The sequence below is a fragment of the Anastrepha ludens genome, chromosome 2 (assembly GCF_028408465.1).
Source record: "Anastrepha ludens isolate Willacy chromosome 2, idAnaLude1.1, whole genome shotgun sequence".
Lineage (NCBI taxonomy): Eukaryota > Metazoa > Arthropoda > Insecta > Diptera > Tephritidae > Anastrepha > Anastrepha ludens.
In genome coordinates, this window is record NC_071498.1 from 30,090,031 (window position 1) to 30,112,483 (window position 22,453).

Below are 22,453 nucleotides of genomic sequence, written 5' to 3' on the forward strand. Positions count from 1 at the left end.
CCTATCCCACAGAGCCAACCGCAACACAATAATGCTCCTACCCAAGCTTCTTCACTGCAGAAATAAAATATTATTTGGACTGGTAAACTCAGCGAAGCAACAATATAAAAATACCCGCAAACCGTCCACCATACAACGTTGTGTTGAACTAATGCAGAAACTGAATGTCACATCAGATGCGATTTTGCTACCAATTCCAGTTTTCCCACCAGGCTTGAATCCAAAAACTATTTTTATCGCGGATTTGCTAAAATTCCCCAAAGAGTCCACCTCCTCTAATGAATACATTCAGTATTTCAATAAAATCGTTGCTTCTTTAAGAAACGAATGGGAGTTCGTTTATACCGATGGATCTAAAACAGACACCAGTACATCGTTTGCAGTCATAAACCAGCTTAGTGTCACATTCTCAGTCGGTGCTTTACCTTCCCACTGCTCAGTATTCAGAGCGGAAGCAACTGCATTGCTTGAAGCGATAGTTTATGCCTCCAACAAAGGCGGAAAATTGATTATTTGCAGCGATAGTAAATCCGTAGTGGACGCTATATTGAACCATTCTAACGAAACTCCAATAATCACCGAAATCCGAAATAATATCTTATCAAATAAAAATTCCATAAGGATCATGTGGGTTCCGGGTCATGCCGGAACACAAGGCAACGAGTGCGCTGATACTAGAGCCAAAGAAGCTGCCCAAGAACCCCTTCCCTTCAGTGCACATTTTACATACTATCAAAGATATTCGGAAAACTATACTAAAGTCTCTTCAGGATGCGTACAATAGTCAATGGATTAATTATCAACACCACTACAAAAAGGACAATCCTACTGGCATCAATCCCATATATCCTACACACATGTCTTCCAAGAACCTCAAGATATTTATACGCTTCGAATCGGTCCCACTATAGCCACCCATGTTCACATCCTAAACGGCACAGTCAAACCAGACTGCTCTTTTTGCAACTCAGACGACTACATGACTACACACCTCCTCGATATCTGCCCAGGATTGGAATGCACTAGAAATGCAATTCATCCTAGCCTTGAACTTTCGAAGCTACTCAACTACACAGATGACAATAACATTAATTTAATTTGTAAATTTATTAAACTAACTAAATTAAAACTTTAACTCTTTGCGAAAACTATATATAAAATTATACTCCGATCAAACTCACACTACCCACTAATCGTCCCTCAACTGCTCTCTCCCATCCTCTTATATAGTTACTTACCTATATTATTACTGTAGTTAAGATACCATAGGCCGAAGATCCTGGGAGCCAGTGCTCATTTCGTAAGGAATAGTTATTAATATATTAACTGTTACTCTTTTAAATAAATAAAATTTATTGCCAAATATTTAAGCCCGTGTGGCCTTATGGCATACAGCTGTGGGGATGTGCTGAACAAACACATGCTGACTCAACGATTTCAAAACAAATTTGTAAAAAGTGCAGTAAACGCGCCATGGTATGTGAGATACAGTGGCATATGTACATCGTAACCTCAAGATTACGTCGGTATCTGAAGTTGAGAAGCTTCAGCTGCAGCTCTTACCAAATGACTCGAAAAACATACCAACCCTGAGGCTCGGCGACTTGCCAACCCAGATGAGCAAAGGCGGAGACTTGAATGGAAACAACCTCTTGATCTTGTTCCAGAAATCTGAACAGGAGGCCAACAGCTATAAATTTCTGTCACCTGTCTTCCAGTATAGTTACGAATTTCTTGTAAATACTGTCGCACTCTAATTACTAGAAATACGAGTATATTACTTGATAGTTGTAACTTGGTGTAATTGAATTAAATGTATTTTCGAATTTATAACATTTCAATAAAAGTAAATAAAAATAAAACAAATATGAAGTTAGGTGTAAAAAACAAAAAATCAATCAAAAATTATTTTGCTTTTCATCTCACAGCGCATATCTCTTAAAAATAAGTTAGGTAAACGTTTCGAGCCGTTGAATATCTTCATTGGCTACGATTGGATAAAAACGGAATTAATATTGTCTTTCGGCTTCTGCTTTCCACTATCAGAAGTACTTGAAAATTACAGAAATAAATAAATAACTGGCATGCCCGCACTTTTTGGTTGTTTGGCTGAGCTCCCCCTGTGTGTTGATCTTCGACCAGCAAATGTTTTTATGAGGAAATTTTTCGTGGTAGAAATACACTCGGAGGTTTGCCATTGTCATAGGTGTGTAAATATTCTCATTTTCCCATTTTTTTAATTCGTTTCGCGAAATTACGCAAAAAGCAGCTGAAATTCTCAAAAACTATGAAAATTTAAATTTACACATACAGCTATGGTCATATAAATAGCACATTTAGACTTTGAAGGCAAAGAGTTGAATATGTTTTTAAATAATAAATATTTTTTATTGGAGAAAAAGCAACATGAAAAATAAAAACAAACTTATTTACTTCCATTTTAAAACAAAAAAATGGTCAAAAAGAATTTCAGTTCTGATTTAATTTACGAGAACTTTGATAACTCACGAAACCTCCTGGACACAACCTAGAAAATTCCAAATAAAAGCAAAAATAGTAAACAAATCAGATAGTTAAGTAATAATATTTTTTTACCAGATTATATTAGTATTTTGTACTATATCCACCGTTTTTGATTACCTCTTCGAGCCGTCGCTCCATGCTTTCTACAAGCTTGTGACATCTTTCCTTTGCAATCGAGTACCAAGTCTCCTCAACTGCGGCCCGCAAATCATCAAAATTTCTATTGGATTGAGATCAGGGCTCTGCGCAGGCTAATCCAGTACATTAATTTTTTCTCTTCTGAGCCATTGCTTCACTGTCTTTGCAGTATGCTTTGGATAATTGTCCTGCATAAATGTCCATAAACTGAAACATAAATATCTCCATTTTATTCTAGAGTATATCCAGATAGTGAGGTCTATCCATTTTACCAACCACGCGAACAATCGGCCCAACACCATGCCAGGAAAAAGCTCCCCAAACTATGATGCCTCCGCCGCCGGTTTGATCGTCTTTTTTGTGAACCTAGGATTTAGCGCTTGGTTTTTTGGACGACGTACAATATTTTTCCCATCTGGTTCCGTCCTATTTATTTTAGTTTCGTCGGTCTAAAGTACGTTTTTCCAAAACTGAATAGATTTGTCTTTGTGGGCTTTTGCAAAGGCAAGTAGGTGTTTGATATGTCTTTTTGAGAGGAGTGGTTTTCTTCTGCTTATCCGGCCAAACAGCTGTGCTTCGTTAAGTCGCCTTCCGACAAGCTTTGTGGAAACCTGTAGACAAGATTCTTGGTTTTTTTCAAGCATTATTTGCCGTGCCGACTTAAAAGGATCTGCTTTGCTCTTGCGTATTATACATAGCTCTATCGTCATTAACATCAGTTTTTCGCGGCTTTGGTTTTCTTTCCGTTTTTTTGCTTAGATAGGATGAATTTTTCCTAAGTAAATTAAGAAAATGAACCATTTTCCGAGAGCACATCAGCATTTCAGCCACTTCTGCGTTTTGACTCATGCGGTATATAAGAGCTCTTTTCTCCGGCGTGCAATGTTTTACACGTCCCATTTTTAGTTAAGTTTACTTTAAAATTTAGTTAAAAGTTTACTTTAAAATTTTATTTGAGCAACAAAAAATTATACTCAAAATCGCTGAAACAATATTAAAGTTTTACTCTCCACTGCACAGGTTAAAATGTACTATTTTTGTGTCTGCTTTAAAACAGCAAAAAGCATAAAAAAATAGAACGCAAAAAATTCCATCGAAAAAAAAAAACGATAAATTCCTCGCATAAATATAAGCTTAATAACGGTAATAAATGTAAGCAAACAAATTTATTTGATCAAAGCAGAGTTCGTACTAAAAACTTAACTTAACATATAAGGTTCACATTTGTGCTATTTATCTGTTCATGGCTGTATTTTACATATTTCGAAATCGCGCGAAAAAATTGAGTTACACAAGGAATCGGAAGATTTTAATTTGTTCTAAGAGTTTCATTTGTTTTTTATTTAGAAAAAAAAATGATCCAAACACAAAATTGAATGATTAATTTTGCGCCACCTTGTACGAGGCGTGTTTTTAAAGTATATATATATATATAATGTATTCCTATTCGTGGTGTGCGTCTTGATGTTGTGCCACAAATGGAGGGACCTACAGTTTTAAGCCGACTCCGAACGGCAGATACTTTTATGAGGAGCTTTTTCATGGCAGAAATACACTCGGGGGTTTGCCATTGCCTGCCGAGGGGCGAACGCTATTAGAAAAATGTTTTTATTAATTTTGGTTTCACCGAGATTCGAACCTACGTTCTCTCTGTGAATTCCGAATGGTAATCACGCACCAACCCATTCGGCTACGGCGGCCGCGGTTTTTAAAGTAAGTAGCGCTGCGGTCGCCGTTTAACGCACGCGCGTCGTGTCGTGTAGCTACATCTGTTGGGAAGCCCGCCGACTGTGAAGTGCGTGCTGTAATACGGTTTCTCTGTGCTCAAGACTTCAAATCAGTTGACATTCATCACCAAATCAGTGAAGTGTATGGTGAAAACATTATGAGTGATGGAGTGAAGCGGAAATGGGTTAGGGCCTTTAAAGATGGCCGCACAAACATTCATGATGAGGAACGAAGTGGGAGACCTTCAGTCATTACCGATGAACAGATTCAATAAGTGGGCTGTAAAGTGAAAGAGAACAGACGATTCACGATTTCGTCCTTAGCCGAAAAGTTTCCTGCTGTCTCAAGAAGTGTTCTTTACGAAATTGTGTTCGAACGTTTAAATTGTCGGAAATTGTGTTCACGCTGGGTGCCAAAAATGTGAAGCAGTGGTTGTCTAATCAGGCGGCAATCTTCTTTGACGATGGCATACAAAAGTTGGCCCAAGATACGCTGAATGCCGTAATGGGAATTGTGTAGAAAAGTAGAGTAAAGTAACGCCTTTCAAGTGAATAAATTATTTTTGGAAAAAATTTAATATACTTGTTTTTTTTTTAAGTCAAAACGGTACTTACTTTAAAAACACACCTCGTGTATTCAGAAGCTGCGTAAAATCTTCTATGCCAGGCATCTAATTCTCATCATCTACTCATCCTTTTTTACATATGTATGTATATCGATGGTTTTCGAGAAAAGTGACATAATTCAAAAATACAAAATACTGAGGTGGGTGAGTTTTCTAGATAATTGACGCGCCAATTCGATCACCTGACAAAACGACACTAATGCCATCTCTCAGAATTGCTTCAAGACTCGCTTATGACGCTTTTCCAGATAAAAATATATAAACTCTGTAGTTGATTTTTGCTTTTAACGGCAAAACTCCGAATTTGAGTTAATTTTGAGTTGTGTCGCTTTTCTCGAAAACCATCGATATATTATATATTATATAAGACACTTCCGAATCTATTTTTTGATTAAATAATAAATGCGAAATGATAAATAAAAGAAGTAAACTAAAAAAGTAGAATTAATTAGAGTTGAAAAAAATATATAATTTTCCATGTGTTTGGCTCAAACTTTGTACCACCGGCAATCGGATGATGTGTTGTGTAGTTCATGGAGTCCCTTAGCCTATTCCGTAATCCTAGCGGGTGTGTATTGTATTACATCTACCACTGTGAATGCACCCAAGTGTCTGTGTCCCATTTTGCTGTGTTCTACTTTTTTCCAGATAATCTACTTTCTCTCTCTCTGTTATTGCTGGAATTTTGGGTTTACAATTTTTCCTTCAGGCTATTCTGCCCGCCTCTGCTCTGTGGGTAAAATTCTAAATCCTTCTGATTGTTATTTCATCTTTGGATTGTACAATTTGGCGATTTTGTTGCTATTGGCGATGCTGTGTAGTCATTATTTATCTGTATTTGACAATTTTTCTTTTTACTGTTTTGTTCTTTTTATTGTTTCGTGCCTTTTATTTTTTCATATGCAGCCTTGCCACGCTACACAACAATAATGGTTATGGATTAGTGCGGCTTATACTCACCATTTTTGCAGGGTATTCGTATGTGTGGAATATCCCTTGCAGTGCGCATCAGCACATGGGGTATACTTTATCAAAATCGGCATATGGACAAACAAACAAAAAAAACAAAAATATGCCAATTTAAAATGTGATGCAGAGAAAATTTATCTTGCAACAAATTCTTTTGAATAAAAATTTATTTTTTCAGGACATGAACGTATGACGTGTCTATTTTTTGTTGTTTTCTTATTTGGTTTTGAAAATTTTCAATTGAAATGAAAATTAATGTACTCATTGAAAAAGGGCTTCATACATATGTACATACATCCAAGCGTATGTATGTATGTGCATTGGAAAAACAACAATTCTTTGAGGCAGTGCACGCTGAAGCATTCATGAAGGATTCACCGTTCAGTTCAGCGCAATTTTTTAATTTTTTTTTGTATTCTGACGTAAACAGCTGATGACAGGTACACCTGTTTTTGCAGAACTTATGATTACAGAAATTTTGATTTTTATCCAAAATATCCACAATTGATTGGCTTGAAGGATTTAAGATGACGTGGGTGTTTCTTGCCTGCTCTTTTGGGATGAGACTTCTAACTCCTAAGGCCACAGTATTGAGTATTTAGATTCCAATCACAGGGAGTTGTGTTCTCACCTCTTTTGGCTCGAGTGGCGGTATGTCAGCTTCGTGCTTGAATATTTGTGTTGATCAGTTGTTGGCTAAATTTAGAAATCATAATAAAAACTAACTAATAACTGTTATTTGCATTGCCCATTTTCGGTTTTTACGACTAAACTCTGCGAGTAGGTTCGCCAAACATTTCGCAAGTAAATATAAATACATACGAGGGCGGTTCATTAAGTACCCGTGTTTGATGACAAAGGGCGTTCCTGAAGCTGTCATCTATCAAACGACGGGAAAACAAATTTTAGACTGATTGATAGTTTAGTTTGGATTTGGCAGCTATTCGAGTAAGACGTGTTTCATGATTTTCACTAAGATGAAAAAAGAACAGCATCGTTCGATAATTCGCTTTTTGTTTTTGGATGAGGAAAAATGCGAGGAGATAAAAGCAAAGTTGCATGATGTGTATGGGGACGCTTCGCCATCTGTGATCACAGTTAGATATGGGTTCAACGAATTTAAACTTGGTCGAACATCCGTTTTAGACAAGAAGCGACTAGCGGCAGACATGGTTACCGAGGAAATCCTTCAAAAAGTCCACAACAAGATTCTCGCTGATCGACGAACGGAGTGCGCGAAGTAACAGAGGTCATTCGTGGGTCGACCGGAACGGCAATTTATATTTTACGTGATAAGTTGGCGATGTTGGCACCCGATGGGTGCCGCGATTGCTCACAATCAACAACAAGCGGATGGGGCTGTTAACTTCGAACGAGTATTTGGAGCAATTTAAGCGAGATGCGCAGAAATATTAGCTTCGAGTTGACGAAACTTGGATTCATCATTACACACTCAGAAACTAAGCAACCATCAAAACAATGGATTTCTCCCAGTGAATCTGTTCCAAAGAATGCGAAGACAGTCTCATCGGTCGGAGACCCATGGCGACGATTTTTTGAGATGCGAACGGCGTCATCCTCGTGGATTTTTTAGAAAAAGGGAACCACAATCACTCGACGGTACTAAAGTGAGTTGTTGGACGGCTTTCACAAAAAATTGAAAGAGCCCCGGCCGCATTTGACGAAAAAGAAAAAGAAAATACTGTTCCACCACGATAACGCACCAGCACTTCAATCCGGAGTTATCGCCTCCAAACTGCACCCCTCGTATTCTCCCGATCTGGCTCACTGCGACTTTTTCTTGTTCCCTAACAAGAAGTAGTGGCTCGCCGAAAAAAAATTTAGTTCAAAAGAAAGATTATTTTGCTTACGCTGTTATTAAGCTTAGCTGAAAGACATTCATTGTATCTTTTCCAGTTTGCTGTTTTTGGGCTTCTGTAAAATGTGGAGAACTTTACCACCCCATTTAGGTTTAAGTTTAAGGGAGGTAGCACCTGACTTTATCAGGTCTCACGAATCAATTCGCAACATTTACAACATCAATTAGGTTGCTCGACTATTCCAAGGGAGTTCAATTTCTTTCGAAAGAAAGTTGCTGTTCTCTCTGTTTCGATTTCATAAAAGAGAAAATTTAGTTCAGAAAAAAGTATCCGATCCTCCCCACTCTCGACGGGTATACCGAGGCAGCGGCGTTTTTGGAGAGTTCGACAAATCCTATTTTTTGACGGGGTTAAAAAGTAGTCGGAGAAGAGTATCTCTCTAAAAGCGGACTATGTGGAAAAATACAAAGAGTTTTTAGAAAAAATGATGCCTTCATTTCTAACATAACACGGATACTTTCTGAACCCCCCTCGTACATACGGATAAGCAATTGCCTTAATAGGACAATGTCTGTTACAACAAAAAGATTCTATAAAATTGCTATTGCTGCATTTTGGCAATGGCAACAGAAAGAAAACAATTTATTTCAATAAAAATTGCGGCAAGGCCATAAAATGAATTACAACGAAACCAAGTGCTGCAATAATCCTAAAATTAAAACAATAAACTTGTAACTCCTTGATGGCAACAATAAAAACAAAAATATCAGCAACCATTGATGACGCCAATCTTGATGTTGGTATTGGTGATTAAGGCAACAAGAGTCGGTCACCATCATCAAACAACCACGCAACAACAAGGCATTCCAACAATATCAGGCATTCCAAACTCTAGCACTCGCACACACATACATACATATGTCCGTCTGTCCGTGAACGCTTTACGAGCTCGAAGCACGTCGACTCGTCGTAGCCGGTCACTGTGTTTTTATTTTATGACGCCAACAGCGGCGAACAAGCAGCGGAAAAGCGCAAAGTGCAAGGCGCGCCTACACTGGTCGTTAATGGGCGATGGCCATGTGATGGGGGCGGTCTGCGATGGGAAAGTTACACACGCAGAAGCGCCAAGTGGACGAGTAATTGCTGCGCCCACCAAGCAGCCAACTCGCAAAGGAAAAAACTCAAAACTTGCTGATAATGTAGGGGATTGCGAAATAACGCCACACAGCTGACGCTAAACATCTTTAATGCAGTGTACATAGATTGTCTATAGGTCGCAAAGCATGAGGATGTGCGGCAGTGCTCGCATTGCAATGCATAGAAAATACACCAGCTCTCACATTTTATGGCATTCATAAAATAACCCTGACTTATTACATTTCTCCGGCAGCACGTGGCATGCAGTGAGTGTTGGCGCTGAGGACAAGCGGCTCATTATTTAGCTGCACTACATCAGTTAAATGGGCTTGGGAGGTTAAAATGAAAGGTGCCGCTTAGGCACGATTAAATTACGCTCATCTAAAGGCCGCATTTTAAAATGACGTTAAATGCAATGCTACTTAAATTAAACAACTCAGCGGTAGAAGTCACACCAAACAGTTACTTGTTGGTGGTGCATAGTTTTTGCTCAAGGCCGGCGGGCCAATTAAAAGGTCAAAAAAATCGATTTTTTTTCCTGAAATCAATAGCTTAGATATTCAAGAACATGAGACACAAATTTTCAGAGTTAAATTCCAAGTATTTGCAGAGCTACAGGGCCGAGCGTAGTGCGGCGTCGAGCAACCGTGCGCTTATTGTTGTAGTGTATTGTTTCTGTGTACGCCTCTGTAAGCGCGTTTTCTCGGCTTTTCATTTTCACGATTTTACCTAATTTATGTACACGATTGCAAAAAAACTAAACGAGCTATTCATTTCATTCAAAACGCGTTATCTTCAGTATTGTTTTCTCTTCTATGTGAACTAAAAAAAACATCCAAAAACTTTTTTTAAGCGACTTTTTTACCCAGTTTAAGAGTCGAATTTTACGTGTTTCTCCCAATTTTCTTAGTTCACATCGAAGATAATTACATCAAAATTAATAATCTTTTTTTTTTTTGTTTTCAGATGAAAATTGCAAGTTGTATCTTGTACAGAAGTTGGATACTTCAGTGGCAAGGCGCTCTGGGAATCTATTGATAACTCGGCTTACAATATATTGTTGGAGATTGTACAAATTTTTCTTTTTTTAGTTCAAATATATATTAAACTATCCCCAAAACTTCATTTGGCTAATTGTTTTTTTTCTCATCCTACAACGCTTCGCGAAAACTACTGAATTTGGGACATCTAATTGGCCCGCCGGCCTCAAGGTAAGTAACCCAAATGAGGCAGTTTTGCTCGTTAACGCATTCGTTTAACCCTCCGTTGGACATCTTTTTTAAAACCCTTCGTTGGACACCCGGGTTTGGCTTTATTTCGTCCTGTTCGAGGATGCTTTTTAAAAGGTTATATCCATAAATCGATAGAAAATTAAATTTAGAAAGCTGCCTGGAAGCTCAAGGCCGTGGCTATAATAGAACTATGTTAAATTCACGTCCAAAGTCGAGAATGTCTGGCCAGACCGGGTGCTCAACGGAGGGTTAAGTGAAAATATGCCTCACCGGACTGTCACGCATTGCGCGAAATGCACTTTTTGCAGAACGAAAGGTTTCATAAAAAGTCTGGACCATTTTACGCATTTTCCAACTGAGTATCGTTCCATGATTGGCGGCCGCCGTAGCCGAATGGGTTGGTGCGTGATTTCCATTCGGAATTCACAGAGAGGTCGTTGGTTCGGATCTCGGTGAAAGCAAAATTAATAAAAACATTTTTCTAATAGCGGTCGCCCCTCGGCAGGCAATGACAAACCTCCGAGTGTATTTCTGCCATGAAAAAGCTCCTTATAAAAATATCTGCCGTTCGGAGTCGGCTTGAAACTGTAGGTCCCTCCATTTGTGAAACAACATCAAGACGCACACCACAAATAGGAGGAGGAGCTCGGCCAAACACCTAACAGAAGTGCAGCGCCAATTATTTTTTATTTTATTTTTATCGTTCCATGATTCCAAAATTGCCAAAGCCTGTAGTGCCATTTATCTGAAAGAAATATGAAAAAATTAACTTATCGCAAATAGTAGCTACCAAAGAACTGCATCACATTTGAATCACCCTCTACAAGGCTTCGTAGCAATCGACACTGTTCGTTTTCACGAGTAAAGGAATCTAAATTTGCTAAACTGGACACGTTTTCACAAAAGCGCGCATTGTCGGCATAATTTTAGAATAGAATAGTGGTCGCCCCCGGCAGGCAGTGCAAGCCTCCGGGTGTATTTCTGCATGTCAAAAGTTCGTCATAAAACCATCTGACGTTCGGAGTCGGCTTAAAACTGTAGGTCCCTCCATTTGTGGAACAACATCAAGACGCACGCCACAAATAGGAGGAGAAAATCGACCGAACACCTAACAGAAGTATATGCGTCACTTAACATATTTTTTTTATGTTTTTATGGCTGTATCTCAAGAAGGACTCGCATGATATTCATATTCAGTTTGTAAAAATTTCCAAATCGCGCACATATCATCGATATTTTAATTCATGCGACGAGTTGCCCGATTAACAGCGCCAAGACGGCTAATCAAAAGACGATTATTCTGTCGTTTCCACCATAGGCGATTCTACGTTATCGGAACGATCCAGATTTGTACCCGGCTAAGGACTGTCACTCCAGCAGCAACTCCCGTACAAGTATGGAAAATGTTTATGCTGCTGCAACAACAACAACACCGATTATTCTTTATGCTGTGTGGCATGATACGTCATCCTGCTAAAGCCAAGAACCGTTCAAGTTTATTCCTTAATTTCAATCCATAAGAAATCGCTTATCATGACTTTGCGCTGCAGCGATGTCTTCACACCCAATTGTCGATATCTGAGTACACATTGAGTTCGCGTTGTTTCTTCATTCTCAGAAGCAGCAATTTCGTGTGTTAACATAATACGCCATCATTACGCTCAGTTTATTAAAATTTAATTTGAGCTGGCTGCCAATTTTTGGAATCCAACTCCGAGACAATGAGAGTTATATGTAGCTTGTAACATCAAACGCAAAAATAAAAGCCGCGACACTGGTACACTGTGATGCGATATCTGGAAATGACATCTACATTTTCACTGACAGCCAGGCGGTGATAAAATCCTTCACAAAATAGTCGACAGGTAACCATGAAATGCCGCACATCTCTCAACGAGATGGCTGAGTAATTTCACCTAAAGATAACGTGGGTTCCTGGCCATCGCGACATTGAAGGTAACTGCAGAGCCGATGAACTAGCGAGAATCGGCACCAAGTTGACAGATGAGTACATAGACAATGACATAGGAATACCCTTAGAAACGTGTAAGCTACTTATCCTTGAAGAAATAGCAAGGAAAGCAAACGAAAGATGGCGTAATGAAGCCACCTGCAAAATCGCCCGTCAACTGTGGCCGACTCTAAATACTAAACGCACAGAATCTTTGCTAAGCCAAAATAAGCACAGCCTTAGCACACTGATTTCAGTCATAACGGGACATTGTCTAATAAGTAGGAACGCCCAAAGGATGGATGTGCAAGCACATGACTTCTGTAGAAGTTGTCTTGATGCGGAAGAGGAAGAGGAAGAGACAATCTTGCACCTTATGTGCCATTGTCCTGCTCTATCCCAACGGAGATTTGCTATTCTAGGCAGACAATTTTGTAATTAATTGGAAGAATTCAGGTCTGCAGAAATAGGAGGTATTCTGGAATTTTTGAAAAGCACACTCTGGTTTTATGGGAAAAATAGGGGAAGCTCCCCACGCGGCATCATAATGGGCTATGAGCGTGAGTGTGTCCCATAGGACAACCACTTCAACCTAACCTAACCTAAGCTGAATATAAAAAAAAGTTTGATACGCAGTTTTATTGGCAAATTTTAGTATAATAAAATTATAATTTCAAGTAGCTCAAAATTCTCGATGTATTTGATCGTTTTTCCCTCTGAAGGTGTTACCTATTTCCTCCAGATAACAGAAGCACCACATTTTTGTGCATTAAACGGAGAGGAGGCACGCGGCAAAATGACCACCCCATGGGTGGTGAATGTTTCAATGTTTTTTTGTTGCGATTTTAAGCAGTTTTTACAAGTCAGGTTGTACAGGGTGGCACAAAAATTTATCGCCTTTTTATTATAGTTTAATTTTTTTATATTTATACATAGAGTTAAGAAAAAACTCTACATACACCCTACTATTTTCAACTTCTAGGGAACTAGTGATAATATTCAACATAATTTTGATGTGAATGTTTTCGACATAAATAGTTAAGAATGTTGGAAGAAAAAAAGTTTGAAAATATCGGTAACTTATAAACTATTGGCGATAAACATAGAAATCGGTGGGAAAAAAGTCTACATACACCTTTGGCAACTCTTAAAATACATAGGAAAATGAAGAACTTAAAGGGAAAAACCCGTTAGTTTTCTTGATTTGCTTTATCTGTCAAACATTACAATTATTTAAATTCAGAAAGCGATTTGTAAAAAACATGTTATCTTTAAAAATGGCAAATAGAAAAGAAATTCAGCAAACAGTTCGAAATTTGGTGGTTAATCTTCGAAAAGAAAAGAAATCTTACGGGGAAATTGCTGAAATATATTAGTAAAATTAAGTCGCTCTACAGAGCAAACTATTGTCAAAAGCTATAAAAAACTCAACAGTACCGAAAACAAGCCAAGGTCTGGAAGGCCGAAGAAGCTTTCAAGACGCGATGTCAGTAGTGTCCTTAAAGGAGTCCACAAAGATCCAAAAACAAGTGCCCCAAAACTAGCCGAATATCTTGCAAGATGTTCGAATATTACTGTTTCATCAAGAACAGTAATAAACCTTTTGCATGACAGCGGCTTTAAAAGTAGAACAGTACGCAAAAAGCCATTTATTTCAGCCAAGAATCGTCAACTTCGCCTGGATTTTGCTAAGGCAGTTTTATCGAAAACCGAATACTGCACTTGATCCCAAAAATATTATACCTACTGTGAAACATGGTGGGGGTAGTGTTATGGCGTGGGGAGCCATGGCGGCATCTGGAGTTGGTCGATTGGCTTTTGTTGAAGGCGTTATGGATAGATGTCAAGACAATATTGGAACAAAATCTGAAGTCATCTGTGGAAAGCTTGGGCCTCGGAAACCAATGGATTTTCCAACAAGACAACGACCCCAAGCATATTGCGCATATTGTTCGAGACTGGCCTCTTTATCATGCATCAAGACAGCTCAAAACACCTCCAGTCAGTCACCAGACCTTAACCCAATTTGGGACGTTTTGGAAAAATCTGCTCGCAAATATGATATCAGAAGTCGTGAAACACTGAAAACTGCCCTAACTCGGGCGTGGTCGGAAATTGTGCCCAGTTTTACGGAGAATTTGGTGATGTCTATGCCATGTCGTCTTCAGGCGGTTATTGGAGCCCTGGGTGGTCCTACAAAATATTAAAAATATATTCTTTTCTTTTATTTATTTAGAAGAAATCAAATATTCTATTCGATTTTTGACACTGTATGTAGACTTTTTTCTCATGAATTTTTATTGTTTTTGTTATTTCTGTTATTGTTATGCTTTTGAATTAGCTTTTTGTTTTGTAAATAAACTTTGTTTTTGGTCCTTTAAATATTAATGCAAGCCCTTTATTAATTTACCTTACGAATATCTTAGAAATACAAAATAAGGGCGTGTATGTAGAGTTTTTTCCTTAACTGCATATCTTCTTTAATTTTATTTATATTAATTCATAATATTTGCAAATGGCGTCGTACGCCAACCATATTTGACATTTGTGAACTAGACATCGGCAGTATAAAAACAAATAAGCAATGGGGCGCGTAATAGTCTAAGAGCTCATGACCAAAAACCCCAACATATTTTATACTTCTTGAAATTTTGTGTGAGATTAGTTTTTTAATACTAGAATCGATATCCGGCGGGCTGGCTGCTCAATAGCGGTCTCAATTATGCGTTTTTATTTTTTAAAATTGTTAATAAAAAACATTTACTCAACATATTTTATACTACTTGAAATTTTAACAGAATTTCATTTACGGTCTGTATAAAATGAAATAAAGGGGAACATTTCAGATATTACCGTCGAAGGCTTCCAGCTTTGACGAATCTATACTCAATGGACCATAAATGAAAGTGTCATAGAATTGCTTAGCTTTGAAGTACGTAACAGGAAAATAGACTTGGGTTCACAAGAAACGAAAAGTTGTCTGTCTGTTTACTTGTTATAAGACGCGAATGTTTAAGCCTTTAGCGCATATGGGCCCATATGTGGTATTGGTATGGTAAGTATTATAAAATAATTCATATCCGTTTTAAATTTAAATCCATCATAACCTCACTTTTGTGCACGTAGATGAAAAAGTAGAATTGAGGTACGAGTGATTCATTTTCAAAAAACGACAACAGAGTAAAACGTGAGTACTTTCTGACAAAAAAAAGTATTTTAATGGAGTCGATTACTCAGCTTTTTAGACGGATAATAATTTTTCCGCTTTTGAACTGTTTTCTATACTTTACAACTAGATTTTATATATGGTTCCATAAAAAAACCGAAAATAGAACTTTTTCTGGTTGTAAGACGCATAAGTGCTTATTTTATGGAGGCTTTTGGGAGTTCATCCACAAACCCCTACCGCCGCTATATTGCAATTCGAATTAATTTTTAAATTTATAAACATCTCATGCAGGCATTAGCATGGCAATATATAATAGCATTAAAGTGGGTCATCTATACTTGAAACCTACGTGGTTTAGATCGCTCTAATTTTTCCTATTTTTTCATAGCAACACGCCATCGGAGGTTTGCCAATTCCAGCCGCGGGGCGACAGTTATCAAAAAAACAAAAAAAGCCATCGCTATAACATACTCGGCACAGCACACTCAGCTTAGCGCGCGTTAATACATACATTTGTACATACATACCTACTAGAGCTGTGCGAAACATCGATGTAGTATCGATACATCGATGTTTCTCCTTTCGTAAAAAACATCGATGTTTTTTCTCCGATGTTCGATGTTTTTGCCAGTTTTTCCATCACTGAGAAAAAAACGCAGTAAAAGCTAGAGCGTTATTTTTGGAGTTATTGGTGTTGGCAGGCAGTGGTTATAATGCATAAATATCTTAGAGCTTCAAATGGGCAAGGTATGTACATATATATATTAACTGATGCCTTCTTTACAAGTTAACCTCTGTGTTTTGTCTCATTTGTATGTAGGTTGTAGTGCGGCAACCATTGAAGAAAAAGAGCAAGAGGAAGAGCCGCAAGCCAAAAAGGCGCGATATGGTCAGTCCAATGTGTGGAATTTTTTTAATAAGTCCTCGGATGGCAAGACTGCCAAATGTTTAAAATGTGGTAAAATTTATCAAACCAGCGGAAACACCACCAACATGGCGGGACATTTAAAGCGGGTACACCCAACGTTAAGTGTGAGTGAGTTGCCAAAGGCTTCAGGACATATGGCGGCTTATTTGGATAAAAAATATGAAGCCTCATCGAAACGGAAGAGAGATTTGGACAGCGCATTGTTAAATTTCATTTGCTCCGATTTACGTCCATTTTACATTGTAGAAAACGAGGGATTTAAGCAATTTGTAAATGCTTTGGATCCCCGATACGAATTGCCTTCACGATCAACATTGCTTTCAACATGTTATAATAATTTATTCATGAACATGAGAATGAAACTGAAAAGCATTTTGCAAGAAGTGGAATATTGCGCTGTGACAACCGACTGTTGGACATCTCGAGCCAACGAGGCTTATTTGACCGTAACTTGCCATTTTATAGATCCAGAATTTAAACTTCGCACAGCAGTACTTTCGACTAGTAAGTTACAGAATGAGAAAAATCATTCTGCAGAAAACATTGCGAACTCTCTATGTGCAGTGCTAATTGAATGGGAAGTTATGGACAAAGTTGCAGCCATTGTTACCGATAGCGCAAGAACAATGATAAAAGCATGTGAGATATTGCAAAAAAGACATGTGCCATGCTTTGCGCATGTTATTAATTTAATAGTTCAACAATGCCTGAATCAAGAGAAAATAAAAGTAATTATGGGGAAATGCAAAAGTATTGTGGGATTTTTTAAGAAAAGCACAGTAGCTTACGCCAAGTTTAAAGAAGCTCAAAATACAGAGAAGCCATACAGTTTAAAGCAAGAATGTCCTACAAGATGGAATAGCGCATTTCATATGATTGAAAGATTCTTAAAACAAATGATGCTATAAGCAGTGTTCTTCTTTCAACCCCAAAGGGACTTGCCCCGTTTTCGGCTGACGAAATTTTAATTTTAAAAGACATAAAAATTTTATTGCAACCTTTTGAATGTGCAACATTGCAAACTTCTTCGCGAACGTTGGTCACGGTATCATTAATAATTCCTATAACTTGCGGACTTCTGCATAATTTGCAATTGTTAAAAAATGACCTAAAAACAGTTGAAGGTCGTCCAGACTACTGCAATATGAAATTCGCAATGTTCCTCGAGTGGCAACTTTGCTAGATCCTCGGTTTAAAAAAGAAGCGTTTCACTCACCATTTAACATCACTGAGGCTCAAAACGCGACGAACCACGCCTGCCAACATCAACCTCCACATCGCAGACATCCCTTTTTCAATTTTTGGAAAAAAACAAAAGTTTGAAACATAAAACTAATACAGTGGATTCCATATTGTCAATTCGTCAATATTTTAATCTAGACAATTTGGAATCAAACTCCAACCCTTTAGATTATTGGAAGGTTGTATTTTACTTGTCAATTCCAGCGTTTAAATATGTGTATTAATTAAATTTTATTATTACAGATCTCATCAGATAAATCATTTCAGCATTGCTGCAAAAAATATTTCTGCGTTCCAGCAACTTCGACAGAAAGCGAACGTATGTTCAGTAAGGCTGGAATCGTTGTAAGCGAAAAAAGAAGTTTGCTTCAGTTTAAACATGTTGACATGCTACTTTTTATCAATCGGAACAAGTGGATCTCTGAACAGCAATGATTGTTTTATAGTTTTAAGTTTGAAAAAGATTGAATTATGCTTTATAGTATTAAGTTTGAAAGATTTAATTTCTGTTTTATAGTATTAAGTTTAAAAGATTGAATTTCTGTTTTATAGTATTAAGTTGAATGATTGAACTTCTGTTTTATAGTTTTAAGTTTGGAAAAAGGATGTTATCCTTAATAAAGATATATATAATATATTATATAGAGAATCAAAAAATGTACTATATTACTTCGATGTAGTATCGATACATCGATGTTTTTTTCTGAAAAACATCGAAACATCGATGTGGTCAAACATCGATGTTTCAACAGCTCTAATACCTACGTATGTAGGTACCTACAAATTCAATAGGTATGCAACTAATGCACCATGGCACATACTTAAAGGCTTAGCCATTTAAAGTGAAAGCATTTGTCTCCCAAACGAAGATTAAAAAACTATTTCTTCCCTATTTGGATAATCATTTACTTTAGCCTAAGAAGATTTGTTCCTACTATTTTTTAAGATGTGTTCTTTGGCTTCAAATAATCCAGCGTCTGCTGATCTGAGTGGCCAGTAAAAATCAGTATTTTTCAATACCAATCACTCTAGGAACCAATTGATTGTTTCTCGAGCTGTGTGGCATGGAGCACCAGCAGCATACAATTTTCTGCAAATCACTACAAAGGATGTCTAGTTCCGGAGAACGACGTTGTTAGAGACTCCTTAACATAGGCGCATACAGTTTCGATATTTTCGTCGGAACGTCATGTTTGTTGTCTAGATGCGTGGCTGGCATAACTAAGACTACAAGAACTCAGAATTTTGCGTATAAACGCAACAAATTTGTTTTTTTTAAGTTTCCACAATTGAAAATGAACGCATAGCATCCCTGCTAAGCCAAAATAAGCATAGCTTTAGCACACTGATTTCTGTTATATCGGGCCACTTGAGGGTATTATAGGCAGACACGATCAGAGGATGGACGAGCAGGCACATGACCTGTGCAGCAGCTGTGTAAATGAAGAAGAGGAAGAGATAATCGATGATTTCGTACCTTCTAAGTCGCTGTCCTGCTCTTAAAAAATTCGACGAAAATTCATAATCTTAGTTAGGCAGTAGAGTTGAAAGTTCTCAATACTGCAGAAATCCGGGATCTTGCAAAATTTTTGAAAAGTTCACAATGGTTTTAGAGTGATCAGGACAAGCTCTCCATATGGTATCATACTGGGCTACGAGCCTGAGTGTGTCTCATAGCGGACAGCCGCTACAGCCTAGCCTATCCCAACCATAATTGGAAAGTTAATTCTTTGATAGAACTGCAAAAAGTTATAGGGCTATTTCCAATTTGAATGGCCAACATAGGCTGATATATATCCCTGTAGAGAAGTCAGTTATCTTTGAATTCACTTCAAATTCACTAACTCTAAACTGCTTATGCCGGATACTTCGACCACTCTACTTGATTTTCAACTAACTAAATACTCGCGGCTGCTTTATCCGAATGGGCTGGTGTGTGACTAGCATTCGGGAGCGCGTAGGTTCGAATCTCCGGGCATGAAACGTCAAATGATAGAAAAAGCAAGCAGTAGCAAACCTCTGCCTCTGTATTTCTGCCTTCAAAAAGCTCCGCATGACAAAAAAATACTGCCAGTCGGAGTCGGCTTTAAACTGTAGGTCCCTCCATTTCGTGGAACAGTATTAAGATCCAGATCACAAATAGGAAGAGAAGCTTGGCCCAACTCCCAATTAAGGATATAAGTCCCAAATCTATTTATATATGAATACACATCACTAGCTTAGATTGCAAAATTCCTAAGTCCAGTTTTTCCAACTTTACAGAAAGAATACAAATCTTTCAGAGGCTTTCTATTTTGCAACATTTCTCATACAAATGTTTGCATATTCCAAAACTAATAGATTTCCATAGCGTTGATGAAAATTTCTTTTATTCTTTGGAACTTGCCGCATTCTCGGTGAATATTTTGGACTTAAGTTTAGTCATGAATTCAGTATTTCTCTGAGCCCAACTTCCTCAAACAATTTTATAAATTGTCCTATTTTATTGAGTTTTATTTCCTTCTCTAGTAAAATATGTCGTCCGAAGGATACAAACGCTCCGGCTCTGAAAGTATTCGATGCGGTACTAGCTGGGGGTGGTAGAGGAAGAGGAAGGTCTCCTCTACGTTGGAAAGATCAGGTGGAGAAGGACTTGCCTTCACTTGGTGTGTCCAACTGGCGTCGGTTAGCACGAGAAAGAAACGACTGACGTGGTTTGTTAAACTCGGCCAAAATCGCGTAAGCGGTTATCGCGTTAATTAAGAAGAAGAAGTAAAATATTAGGTGCCCAACTAAGTTCTCACTGTTTTTTTTATGAAAATACAAATTTATTCTGAAAAAATGGTAACAAGAGAATCATCGAAAGTATTGCTCATCGCTGGCTACTACTTTTTCCCATTTTTCTGGTAGATCTCGTATACCGTCGCGGTAAAACTGTTCATCTTTTGAGGCTATCCACGGATCCAGCCATTTAGCATAACCTTCGCGACGTGAATATTCGACCGAGGCGACGACATAGAAGCATGACTGGGCAGTCCCCATGACTTTCTTTTCTTTGGATTGCTGTAATGAATCCATTTATCATCACATGCGAAAAAACGACGTTCAACATATCTTGGTTTTAACTCATAAGGAACCCAAGTCCCCTGTTTCTGAATCACTCCCAAAGCTTGCAATCGCTTCGAAAAGGATTAGCGGGTAACTCCTAATACTGAAGCAAGCTCTTCTTGCATTTGACACGGATCCTCATTGAGCAATGCCTCCAATTCAGCGTCTTCGAAGGTTTTTGGCCTTCCTTCACGCGGACGGTCGTCACAACTAGCAACGGTCGTCACGTCGGGACAACTAGCAAGTGCAGCACTCAGACCTCAGACATGAATTGAGTCCATTGTACTACACTTGGATTCCCTTTTAATTTTCTTTAAATCTACCCGATCTCCGAAGAAATATGAGTAGATCTTGTGGTGCCCAGGAGCCAAGATGGTCGCTTCTTAACACATCAGTGCCAAAGACCTCAAACCTGATTCGAGCGAAGGTGGGGCAGACACACAGGAAGTGGTCCGCCGTCTGATCCTCCTCTTCACAAGCTGGGCAGAGTACACTCTCTGAGATGCCCAACCTTTCCATTGCTTCGCCCACAGAAAATGGCCCGTCATCAGTCCAACCAGCCGTCTGCACTCACCTCTGCTTAATGACAGAAGGGTTTCCCACGGTTGATCGGACATGACAGGTAACATCAGTTTCGTCCATCTGCAGCCTCTCTCAGCCTGCCAAGCTCGCTTGTGGGTGGTAGTTATCCTTTTGCTAACCGTGGCTGTGATGGCCCCAGAAGGGAGTGGCAAAATGGGCTCAGCGCCAAAGAAGTTGGCCTCAGAGCCCATCTTAGCTTAGGAGTCAGAGGTCTCGTTAACCGCGATACCCACGTGCCCGGGACTCATGTTAGCATCAGTCTATTATGTCTACCGACGTAGTTCAGCTTGGATTTACAGGACTTGACTACCCCTGATGTAGTTGGGGGGCTGTCTAAGACCATAAGCGCAGCTTGGCTGTCGCTCAAGACACATCTGCCTCTCCATCGGTTTTCCAAAACAAAGTTCATCGCTTCTTGAATTGCATACACCTCCGCTTGAAACACAGATGCATGCATTCCAAGAGCAAAGTGCAGTTTTGTCCCGCTGGATTCCACATAGACCCCAGAGCCGGAGCCATGCTCGGTCCTGGAGCCATCCGTAAAAATGCGAAAACAGTGTTTGCCGGGCTCATTTTCTGAGTTTGACCACAACTGAGCCTCTGGTATATTAGCAATCGGGCTTACTTAAAAAAAAAAATAAAAAGCAAAAAGTGCAATTGAAGATTTGCTGACAAACTATGAAAAATAGGTATGCAATAAACCTTATTGTTACTATTCTTCATTGCTTTATTCACTTAAATTACATTTCTTCCAGAACAGGTCTTAAAATTTGTTTTCTTTCATTCTTTCCTGATAGCCTCGGAAATGAAAAGGGTGAGCGTTTTCTACGATAAATAAAGCAAAAGAAACGACGATATCAAGGACATTCCAAAACAATCGGTTCTACATTGCCGAAACCATCTAAATTTATATCTCACCAAGGTTTGCAACTCCACTGCTGTTATGCTGTTGCCACACCATGTCAAAGACGTTGGAATGAGGCTATGATGAGCGATTTTTGTTTGTTCATCCTTCGAATAATCATAAATCAAACTGATTTTTCAGATTTTTTTTGGTCTTGTGCATTTTCTCCTACTCCACAATTTTTGTATATGTAAGAAAACACCCAACACCGTGAGCCGAAAAAATTTAAAAAAATCAACGCAATTTTGAAACCACTTGAAACTTGCACTTTATTATGCCAAAATTCAGTGATCTATTAAACTGCGTACCCGAAAATTTTTAAAAAACTCTGAGTAAAAATTTTTAAATTTTGATGAAAATCTGCCGCAATTCCTCAAATTTTATGCAAAGTTGGAAATGATTCGGGAATCAGGCGAAA

The 22,453-nt window shown here is 38.4% G+C and overlaps 1 protein-coding gene across 2 annotated transcripts; it reads left to right on the top strand.

Moving 5' to 3' along the window:
- The first annotated feature begins 15,840 nt into the window (after positions 1-15,840).
- LOC128857042 (E3 SUMO-protein ligase ZBED1-like) lies at positions 15,841-18,042 on the top strand. Of its 2 annotated transcripts, XM_054092585.1 has the most exons (3): positions 15,841-16,039; positions 16,113-17,641; positions 17,706-18,042. In XM_054092585.1, exons 1-2 carry the CDS (start codon positions 16,006-16,008, stop codon positions 17,126-17,128), a joined length of 1,050 nt encoding a protein of 349 aa, XP_053948560.1. In that variant the 5' UTR covers positions 15,841-16,005; the 3' UTR covers positions 17,129-17,641; positions 17,706-18,042. The 2 variants fall into 2 exon arrangements, with proteins under 2 accessions (XP_053948560.1, XP_053948551.1); XM_054092576.1 differs by having other exon boundaries at positions 15,841-17,641.
- Positions 18,043-22,453: the final 4,411 nt, after the last annotated feature.

Excerpts from the sequence above, each read along its gene's own strand:
- LOC128857042 (XM_054092576.1), top strand. The coding sequence starts at position 16,064 with ATGCCTTCTTTACAAGTTAACCTCTGTGTTTTGTCTCATTTGTATGTA.